Source organism: Symsagittifera roscoffensis, chromosome 6 (genome assembly GCF_963678635.1).
Source record: "Symsagittifera roscoffensis chromosome 6, txSymRosc1.1, whole genome shotgun sequence".
NCBI lineage: Eukaryota > Metazoa > Xenacoelomorpha > Acoela > Convolutidae > Symsagittifera > Symsagittifera roscoffensis.
The window spans coordinates 18741189-18752765 of record NC_087067.1 but is presented as its reverse complement, the minus strand read 5'-3'; the positions used below and the strand labels follow the sequence as shown (position 1 = coordinate 18752765).

At 44.0% G+C, this 11577-nt stretch overlaps 2 protein-coding genes across 2 annotated transcripts in view; one reads left to right on the top strand and one right to left on the bottom strand.

The window, feature by feature from the left end:
* Positions 1-11577, bottom strand: part of LOC134848550 (sorting nexin-13-like) — a 227590-nt gene that overhangs the window by 162288 nt on the left and 53725 nt on the right. The window lies entirely within an intron of this gene.
* LOC134848631 (uncharacterized) lies at positions 3008-3379 on the top strand. The gene has a single exon (XM_063866150.1). It carries the CDS (start codon positions 3008-3010, stop codon positions 3377-3379), a length of 372 nt encoding a protein of 123 aa, XP_063722220.1.

Sequence of the window (11577 nt, the reverse complement as noted above, 5' to 3'; positions counted from 1 at the left end):
TGGTGGGAAGGCAAATTAAGTGTCCCAACACTTGAGTCCTGGGAAGGTAAATTAAGTATCTCAACACTTGAGTCCTGGGAAGGCAAATTAAATGTCCCGACACTTGAGTTCTGGGAAGGCAAATGCAGTGTCGCAACACTTAGTACTAGCGAGCAAATTAGGTGTCCCAACACTTGGTCCTGGGAAGGCAAATCAACTACCCAACACTAAGTGAAAGAAGACTCGAGAGGCATAGACAGCTCCAGGGCACCTGGATTTTTTGAGGTATCGGATAAAAAAATTAGTAGTCCAAGGTCAAATACTTTGATTAGGAACAATCAGATAAGCCACTAGGAAAACTAAATTTTAAATCGGACTGTTAAACATAATCTAATGATATTGTTTTTTAAAACTTTACAATAAAAAGAAGAGTGGCAGATTTTTCTGTTATTTAACATTGATAAATAAATTTTTTGAACACTTGTACATAGACGAGATTGTACCTAGACAAAAATTAAAAAAAAACATGAAGAGAGCAAAAGGGTCGTTACCAGAGAAACACGGAGTTGGGCAAAGTCAAAATCGCCCATTAAAGTAACCAAGACATGCACCGGTAACAACAAAACCAAAACTAAAGAAAAAACATGTTTCAGATAGGATGGTGAACTTTTGCAGCAACAAACAAAAGAGAGAAGTGCTCGAGACAACTGAAGAAAAACTCAACAAACGAAGAAGTGCGCCTGTCACCGAAGTAGACCTTGAGACACCTGAACAAATTTTTGATGACGTCGAAAGGAAAACGACAGAATCGACGCCAATGCCAAACGTTGAAGAGCAAGAAACAAAAACAATTGAGTTCTCACCAATAGGCAATGGAAACGAGGTCACTAGCAAGACACTGGAAACGACGAAGGACAATTCACAGACAAAGAAGACAGAGATAATTGCAGCTATTGTGAGGATAAAAACAAGCCATAAAGAAGAGGTGACCACAGGGACTGACAAAGGCAAAACATTTGGAGCGGTTTCCGCCATAAAAGCAGAGGTCGGCGAAGGAGGAGAACAGAGCATGAGGTCCGCGGAGAAGACAGCGGTTCTTTCAGCAAAGCTTGTAACAGAACTGAAAGTTCCGCCGGTGGTTTTGGGAGACTTAATGCTAAAATTAAATAAGATGGACAAAAAGCTCAGGAGTAGCAGGAGTAGCGAGGAAGAGCGAGAGGAAAAAAAGAGAGGTCCATCATAATAAGAACGATAATCTGGATAACTTTTTCATCTTAGCAAGAGTAGCAGAGGCGAAGTTACAACAGATGGCTGAAAGAGTAGAAACGACTGACAAGGAATGGGAGAAGTTGATCAAAAAGGATATGGAAGAGCTGAATAGACGGTATAAAACCTAAACGACAAGCTCTGGAGTCCGCAGACGAGGATCGACACGATGAGCAGAGATTAGGCTGAGAGTTTCTTAGCCATACAGTCTAAATTGGATACGCTCTTGAAAAACTCTTTTAATCAAGATAAAACAGTACCAGAGAAAACGTTGAAACAACCCGGAACAAGGGTGGACTTTGCGGAACCGCATCGCAAAAAACAAAAATCAACTCCATTACCTCAGATCCACAATGTCATTAGATCAGAGACGGTAAAAACAGCAACAAAAGAAGGCGCGTAAAATTCAAAAGGATGCCATGGCATGGGCAAACACTTCGGGAATGATGAACAAGACACAACGAAGCACTTGCCACGAGAAACACGGAAACAAGCAAAAGAGGGGAAGCAAGTCGAGAAAGCCCTCCGATACCTGGGTTGGGAAAGAACCTTAAAACTGGGAGGGGCATAGATACCTGGGTTGAGGTAATGAGGCTAAATCTCAAGCGAGACTACTTGAATGATGGAAGACAAGCCTGCACAGCTATATGAAGCAATCCGGAGTGCACGGTAATGAAGTGCGTGGTAACCAAAAAGGAAGAAAAACGTGATACAAGGAAAAAAATTTCGAGATACTATTGAACTGTTTCGGATATGGAATGAAGAGACATTAGGCTATGATCAGGTTTGAGAAAAAGAGACAAAAGATTATGAATCAATTGATCGTTTTTTGGCTAACCTCGAGAGCTTGAGAAGAAGAAGTGATCTGGAGGAGTCAACCATTAGAGGAATTTTAGCATTGTTTCAAATGTGGAAACAATGTTCGCAACCTATTACACGCTATCGAACGATATCGCACCGACCCCTGAGAAGTTGAGACAGAAATTGAGAAAAAATGTTAATGAAACCGGAGAATTCTTCATTTTTGGACAATCAAAATCTTCAAGCAGGCAGCCAGCAACAAAGGTCGACGTGGTACAAACCGAGAGACGATATGGACAAACGCAGATCGTGTGCAAATTTTGAGTCGGCAAATCATCACGTAGCGGACTGCACCTCTTACAAACAAGGCATGAAAAGCCTGCATTATGCACCAGATGAAGACAACACGGACCGGATGGAAGAACATGAATTCTACAGTGGCTTAATAATCAAGGTTAGCGCGAGATATTTTTTCTGCAGCCAGGAAGGTCATTTCAGAATGGATTGTCCTCTGTTTTGGGAAGCAGTAAAGAACAAAAAGCATCCAAAATACAATTTAGCGCTAGCGGCTGTGCAAAATACCAGAAACAGACAGGCTGAGAGTGACCTGCAGAACAAGGACGTGATAAAGGATGAACTGTTGACAACATCTGTGAGAGCTACTTAGAAAACAAGATAGAGAGAAAACGAGGTTTGCTTGCGAGTTGGAATTGTTTCAATGAAAGAGGATGCCATTCGGCCTATGCAACGCGACAGCCACATTCCAACGACTGATCTCACAAGCACTGACAAGAATAACGAAGAAATATGGAAGTTTTGTAATGTGTTATGTGGTTGACGTGGTTATCGCGACGCCAACCCTCGAGGATCACATCGAGCGATTGAACGAAGTGCTTGCACGTATGAAAAGAGCAGGTTTCAAGTGCGAGATTTTGAAAGACTCGATAAAACACACAGGGGGATGGTGGACAAGCATGGCATCCGACCAGATCCAGATGATGTAGAAGCAATTTTGTCTTGGAATTCACCAAAGACTCAACATCAGCTAATGAGCTTTCTTGGTTTCGCGAACTACTATAGAGAGTTCATCAAAGGTTACGCGGTCAAGGTAGACCCGATGCAACAACTCATGAGACGCAAGGGCAAGAAATTCACGTGGAACAACGCAGCATGGGAGTCTTTTCAGAGAATAAAACGAGAGTTGTATGAGGCTCCGGTATTGGGTAAGCCAACAGAGAATGGCGTGTACGTCCTAGATACAGACACTTCAGTGGTCGTGACTTCAGGCATACTCCATCAAGAGCAAGAGTGGAATGGCAAGACTGTCTTGTGACAACATCTGTGAGAGCGGTGACCAAAAAAAATTGAGGGTGCAGAAGCCAAGGGCAGGCTGGCGATGAACTAACAGAAAGCAGCAGCTGATGCATTAAATGAAGTAAAGCAAGACTTGGCAACAAAGGAAATCGAACAAAGGCTCAGAGAGGAAATAGAAAGACGGCGAAGAGATGAGACACTTTCAGCAGAAAAAGCCGAGGCAGAGATAAGCGACAATCTGAAGATCAGAGACAACTGCAATGCCTTGAAAGTGGAAGCTGAAAAACTTTCGGGATCACGAAGATAGAGTGAGAATAATGTCAATAATCACTAAAGGTGGTCACTAAGGAATGAGGATTCTCAGCGAATCAAGTGAACAAACACTGATGCACATGGACGTATATGCTGACTATTTGCAAACCATCGATCCTATACTCCTTCGAGAGCAAGCAGAGGCGGCGGAAAAAGGATAAGAATAGACAGCAGATACACCGTGGTCTACACGAGGTCATGCTAAAATTAGATGGATTCAACATAAAGAAAAAGACGATGATAACATACGATGATGACCAGATCTTCGTGGGTCGAGACGAACTGCAAGTGAGATCAATTTCACATTGCGCCATGCTAGAGGAAGACCCGATGCATATGGGAACAGAAGCAGATGTGTCCGCACATGTACTGAATACAAATGGAAAAAAGACGCGTTTGAAGGTGCTACCAGATACGGGAGCTGCCTTGAGTGTGACCCCAATAGAAACATGGAGATAGATGGGATTTGACAGAATAGACCTATTAGACTCCAGAATCCGAATGTCAGCGGCAAACAAAAAGGCGCTAAGAGTCCTGGGCAGAACACCGATAGTAGCATTAAATTTGGGGAACTTAATCTGTGGAGAAGGTTTCTTGTAGTAAAAAATCTAAACAAATAGGATCAATTCATTGTAGGCAGGGATTTTATCTGGAACTTTGATGTAACGATTGATCTGAACAAAGCGATGTTCAGGATTTGAAGTCCAGAAAGGAAGTACGTATTAAAACCGATAAGATTGATAATGAAAAAGGAGAGCAAAGCTCCAGTTTTCTCGAACAGGAGGGTGAGGTTGAAGCTAATGATGTTGCAATTGTAAGCTTGAGAATGAAGAACTACAATGAACTCAGTGATAATAAGCACATATGCATAGTACCAAATCCAAACAGCCAAAGTGCTGCTATTTAGTGGAAGATCATTCTCGATCACCAAGGGTGGCCTCTGCTTCAGTGTCTTGTCGAATACTCTTGATATACCAATCAAAATCTAGAGAGGGAGGAAACTGGGATAGGCGTTGCTGGTGAAAACAAGATCTGAAATGACTAAAAATGTTAAAAAGTATGAAGTTCTTGATTCCCCCAATCATTAGGACAAGATTTATGTCTTGAGTAGATTGAAGCGAATGAAAATTTCGTCAATTTTTGTCAATTCACTCAAGTCAGAATCAGACGATGGACTGTCGAGCTGGTTGAATTTTCCAGAAGGACCCACACCAGAGGCATTGGAAATGTATAGTCCGGTAATACGAGAAATTGAACCTTTAAGGGGAAAAATAACGGTCGAACAACTCGAAATCATCAAGGATGTGTTAGCTACGACTCAGGATGTCACAGGGAGGGGGCGAGGCGCAGACCCCACATAAGTCGGATGCATGTGGAAAAGACATAGAAACGCTACTGGGTTATTACATGATAGAACCATTCAAATCACCGTGGGTGTGTGTAGTAGTGATGGCCGAAAAGAAAGGAGATCAACTGAGATTTTGTTGTGACCTTCGATATCTGATTTCCGTCAATGAGAAGGATGCTTATCCCATCCCGAGGATAGACGAGAACTATTCAAAATTGGGGGATGCCAAATATCTTACAACTCTTGATCTGGGGTCGGCCTTTTGGCAGGTACTACTTAGAAAACAAGAAAGAGAGAAAACGAGGTTTGCTTGCGAGTTGGAATTGTTTCAATGAAAGAGGATGTCATTCGGCCTATGCAACGCGACAGCCACATTCCTCCAACGACTGATCTCACAAGCACTGACAAGAATAACGAAGAAATATGGAAGTTTTGTAATGTGTTATGTGGTTGACGTGGTTATCGCGACGCCAACCTTCGAGGATCACATCGAGCGATTGAACGAAGTGCTTGCACGTATGAAAAGAGCAGGTTTGAAGTGCGAGATTTTGAAAGACTCGATAAAACACACAGGGAGATGGTGGACAAGCATGGCATCCGACCAGATCCAGATGATGTAGAAGCAATTTTGTCTTGGAATTCACCAAAGACTCAACATCAGCTAATGAGCTTTCTTGGTTTCGCGAACTACTATAGAGAGTTCATCAAAGGTTACGCGGTCAAGGTAGACCCGATGCAACAACTCATGAGACGCAAGGGCAAGAAATTCACGTGGAACAACGCAGCATGGGAGTCTTTTCAGAGAATAAAACGAGAGTTGTATGAGGCTCCGGTATTGGGTAAGCCAACAGAGAATGGCGTGTACGTCCTAGATACAGACACTTCAGTGGTCGCGATTTCAGGCATACTCCATCAAGAGCAAGAGTGGAATGGCAAGACTGTATTGAGACCAAAAGCTAAATCCTGAGCGACACGACAGGGAAATTTTAGCAGTTGTCACCTTCGTGAAGAAAAGCAGAGCATATATGGGCAGTGAGCCATTCAAACTACGGGTTGACAACAGAGCACTCTCTTGGCTGAAAGCGTACTAAATGGATCAGTTTTACATCGGGCAATAGATCGTACGGTTAGATGGTTACAATATGATAATTTAGCACATGACCAGAAATAAACACCAGAATGCAGACATTTTGATTAAGAAAACGGAATTTTACGAGAAAGAAGAGCAAAGGAAGGCTGACAGGCCTGAAATTAAAGATGGACACTTACAAGATGACTCGACAAGTCATGGAAACCAGTCGAGGATCACCCAGAAAAACCAAATGAACACCAGCAGACAGAGATCCCGGGGAGACGAGACCCCAGGGAATGCCGATGGAATTCTTGCTCAAGTCGAAACTGGTCAGGCGAAAGGTTACGACATAGAAAAAGTTGAGAGAGGGAGAGCAGTAGTGGGACAAGAATCAAGGACATTGCTTCAGAAACACGTGGACACGAACAATAGAAATATTGAGCCAAAAATCACGATAATGAGGAGAAACAAATAGGCTCACGCGAAAAAAAACGAGTTGGAGGACAGAAATCTAGAGAGTAAAGACAAGGTGCGGACGTTAGTCGAAAATATCCCAGAGGATTTACTCAAGCAGACAACACTAAGGAGGTAAAAAGAGTCATTGAAAGAGGAGGCTGAAGAGATCCGAGCAGATCAAGAGTCAGGGGAGTGGTTGTTGAAAGAAGAAGACGGTGAGGGAGAAATTTTGTCCGGGGAGTCAGAAGAAGTGTACGAAAGCTCCATGGAAAGTGAAGAGGAGCAAGAAAGCTTGTGCATGATACTAGCAGAAGCAAAAAAGAGGAATCAGGATAGAGAAATGCATGCGGACCCCTTTTCTGGAATATACAATTTAGACTGTGATGATGCAAATGGAGGAGAAGAGCTTGAAATTATAGCGGTATCAAGAAAACCCTTCAGGGAGTTGTCATGCAATTCGAACGTTAGGACGAATCTAGAGTCCGAGAATGACAGGGAAATCTTAAGCAGGATAGTGTTTGTCAAATTCAAGAGATTATATGCACAATCCTGGAGAGATGACAGGGCAAATGATCGCTCTGAAGGAGCATGTGAAATTGAGGTACAGGTTATCAGAATTGACTCGGGCACAAAAGAATGACAAGATGACCAGCCACCTCTCCAAATATATCATAGCAGAGGAAAAAGAGGAAGAGGATCTGGAGGAAGAAAGCCACAAAATCTTGAGCCAGTTCTACAAGGAACGGAAGGGACTACTTTATCACACGGCGTATTGCGTGGTGGCCTGCAAGAGAAAAGATGAAGAAAAAACACTTCACAAACATAACCTCATCTTACTATCGCAGCTGTATCAGACGGAGGTGCTGTTCAGCTCGCATGAAAAAATGGGGCATCAAGGAAAAGACAAGGTGCAACAAAGAATACTACACAAGTTTGATTGGCCTGGAATGAGGAAGGCCTGTGAGAGATGGATCAACGCATGTTTGTCATGTTTTCAAGTAGTGGAATTCCTTAGGAAGATGATGTTCCCACTCAAGTCGGTGGAAAGCTCAGTATTCAATGAGATCGTGCAGATGGTCCACCAAAAAATCTGCACGACAGAAACGGGGTATGACCAGATACTGGTAACCATAGACCTCTTCACGAAACTCGCGGAAGCAGTACCTGTCAAGCGGCCTCTGCGGAAGAAACTTGCGATCAGTAAATTGCACACTGGATTTCAAGATACGGTTGTTCCATGATCTTTCAGTCAGACAACGGGAAGGCCTTCGTTGGGGATCTATCGAAAGAAATGATGAAAAGATCTCGTATCGCCCAAACACACTCGACGACCTACCACCCACAGCCGAGTGGAATGATGGAAAGGCAAAATAGGACGCTGGTGAATATGCTTAGAGTGTACTGCGCGAGGTATATGACAGAAGAGGATAAAAAAACTTGAAACAAGTGGTGGGAGCATACAACAGCACGCAACACTCGACAACAGGGATCTGTCCGTTCATGATGCTGACAAGCAGAGAAAAGGCAACGCCATTTACCTTTTCTAGCCGGATTACGTGGGGCAAAAGTTTTCACCCCATGCCTACATGAGGGAGGCGATCAAAGGACATCAAAAGTTGAATCAACTGTGTTGAAGGAACGCTGCTCAAGCGCAGATGAGGAAACGCAAAAAATATAATGAAAAATTACTACAAGCAAAACCGTACACTGTGGAACAGTAATCATGGGTGTTTCAGAATGTCATCCCTGGAGGAACAAAGAAGTTAATGAAGAAATGGAGAGAACCGTTCATGATAACAGAGGTACACCAGCAGGGTCGATTTTGCCGCTTGAGTACAGGACGCGCCGCGCACAATGAAAATCTGAAACCTCATTTCCGTAACCAGAGGATTGGTGCGTGCTTAAAACAAGGACTAGAGTACCTAATAGAGAAGTCGGCATGTGAGGTGAACGATAGGTGCACCAGAGAGAAGAACGATGTCAACGAGACCACGAGCAATGGTGACAATGAAAAGTTAGAAGTCCACTTGGATGGAGGTTCTTTTGCAGAAGAGGATTGTAATGAACCTGAGCAAAATGAGGTGCCAGAGTGGATAGAACCAGACAAGCCCATGACGATAGAGACAAGAAGAGGCGGGCGCAAAAAGACCAAATTGAAATACAATAGATATGGCGATGACTTCTTGATTGACAAAATACAACCAGATGAGATAGGAGCCGATTTGGTGAGCATGGGCGACTTGATCCCGGACAAAGTAAGGCAAATCATCAAGGATGATGCAGATTTCTGGCAGGAGGATCACAGTATACGAGAACGAGAAATGGACCTGGAACAGAGCGAAACAGAAAAGAGGGAGCACACGAACTTGAGGATTCTTTAGTGGATGTGTGACCTGCCAGCGACCGAAAATAAGTGACAAACTAAGCTACAAGTCAACATATCAGCAGCTAAAAACGTGAAAGAAAGAAACCCATTGTTTGGCTGGATAGCGACGACCGACAACGGATATATCATCAGATAACTTAAGCGCGGCACCATCCACGGGGACGTCGACAAATATTTTTGTCCGGGGACAGGGAGTAGGACTTACCCACACCAAAAAATTGATGATAAAGAAGCTCAGGGAAAGAACAGAAACCTGTGGTCTGGAAGTGGAACAAGAGGAGCCCACTTTAGAAGAAAATTCCAGGTCAAATTTGATATACCGAATGAATACTCGGAGAACATCTTGATCACGGACAGCAATTTTATCATGTCTGACAGAACCAGCGCAATCTGCATAACAGCAGATATGAGCTTCAAGACCAAGATAGAAGCGGATATCAAAATAGAGTATCAAAATGTGGAGTTTTTTTTCAGACAAAGACCGGGGTTGCGAGGCCTGGCGACGTTCACACGTTCAGTTTCACAGGTACCAGGCAAAAACTTGAGCTTTTTGGTGACAAAGGTCAGTGAACGGAATGTGGTGGATCCGGAACATGTGGTACTGGCCTTGACGCGACCGAGGGACTTTCTGGTAGAAAGGGGAGTAAAGTAAGTCTCGATACCAGTTTATGATCAGAATAGAGGCAGATTGAATCCCCGGGAGCTGTATGCTATCATGCACGTGGTCTTTGCAAAAAACGGAAATAACAGTACATCTACAATAGAAATTTTACCTCAGCCTTGCTTGAGACTCGAGTGGGTACAAGGGTCTTGAGTTAAGGCTGGATTTTCGAGTGCACACAGGATTCTTGAACTAAAGGGGGGACGGTACGAGGTATAAGATTAGGTTTAAGTTTAATGACATGACAATCCAGCTGAATTTTTAATCCAAATTCATGGAGCTAAAATAAAAACAGAACTGCATGATTTTATACTCCGTTAAGCAGTTTTGAAACAATGTACTTGAAATTGATGCTTTGCTCACTGGGGTAAGTAACGGACTGAATAACGGAAAAATCATTTTATCAGGGTTGTTTAAATAAAATTTTAGAAGCTTGTGAAGTCGGATTATACTTACTGATGGTAAGAAATGGATAGATTTAAAACTCGATACTATTTTCAGTTTTTTTTATCAGCGGAACTGAAAAAGCCCACATTTGATGAGCTTTACAGGTGTCTGAAGGATCTGGACCATTCCTAGGTGGACGAGAGAATGGCCGTGTTGCTGAATGCCATCTTACAGCTAGAATTGCAAGAAGAAGGTAGGGAACGGCGATGGAAGCGGTTCTCATGGTGGGATATACGTCGGATGGAATATCAAACCAGGAACAGACTAGATGGTTGTCGTGGAGCAGCAATGGAGGTTTGAGAGTATTGGACTTGGCAAGAAATCCTGGCTGGATTAACATCACTGAATATGGTGCTGGTGAGTTCCCCTCCCGACTAGGCCAGCCACACGGACCGGGCGCAGTCTAGCAGCAAACCCGTGTCAATGATACGAGCTCAGCAGACACCGAAGGCATACCCGGATGTCAGCAGACTGAGAAAAGAGTTGGAGAAGGCTCAGAAAGAACGGAATCAAGCTATTTTGGATAGGGATCAAGCTACTCTTAATAGGGACCATACTACTCGGGAGAGGGAAAGGGTTGTACTTGAGAGGGACATGGTGAAAACCGAATTGGACAGACCCGGATGGTGCGGGAGACCACAGCAAACCGCGATCAGCTGAGGTCGGAAATTGAGCGAGTGCAGAGAAGACAACAGGAAATGGGGAGCGGCAAAGAGCGAAAATTGAGGACACCAATTGAACCCCTAATGGCTAAATCAAGACCGGAGTCGAAAATAGAAGTGGATGAAGAACCCCCGGCGAGAGATTGTTTTAATTTTGATAGGGTAGCTCAAGAACAGATGAACGAGGACCTAGAGACGTGCACTCCTCCGGAACCCACTCTTTCCTTGAGAGATCTAGAGTTGAACCGGAACAGACCACTGATGACGATGTGGCAGTACCTGGCCTGACACCCAGTTCGACGGGAGGGAGCCAGGTCAGTGCAGGGACTTCGCGTCTCAAGGAGCTACAAGAGAGGTTACAGTCGAGAAACCCCGAAAGTCCCGCATAGGAGGGGAAACCACATACATGGAGGGAGCATCCGGTGAGAAGTGCCGTGATCTCCAACTATAAAAAGAATACTGAAGGAAGATACGACCGACTCCGAAAGGAAGATATGAGGAGTGCCCAGTGCGAAATGAGGATGGTCTTCAACGGTGCCTCTTGGGCGAAATACTCGCTGAAGCCCAGGATACCTGAGGGCGCGGTCCACTTGATAATAGGGGAAAGTCTTGCTAATAGGGGATAGGGTACTGACGAGGATCCGAGCACATTGGCAGATGGGAATCTTGAGTTTTTTAGGAGCGGCAATGCCCCGAATGCTAGCTTCACTGGAGATGCTGGAGGTGAGAAAAATACACACGGTCACCATAATGATAGGACTAACGACGTTTCTCGAGGCGATTCGAGGAAGGTGATGAGGCTGCCAGAAAAAAAAGCCTCTTGCAGGAGGCGAGGATCTCTTTGGATCCCACGATGCTCACGATCTGCACGGT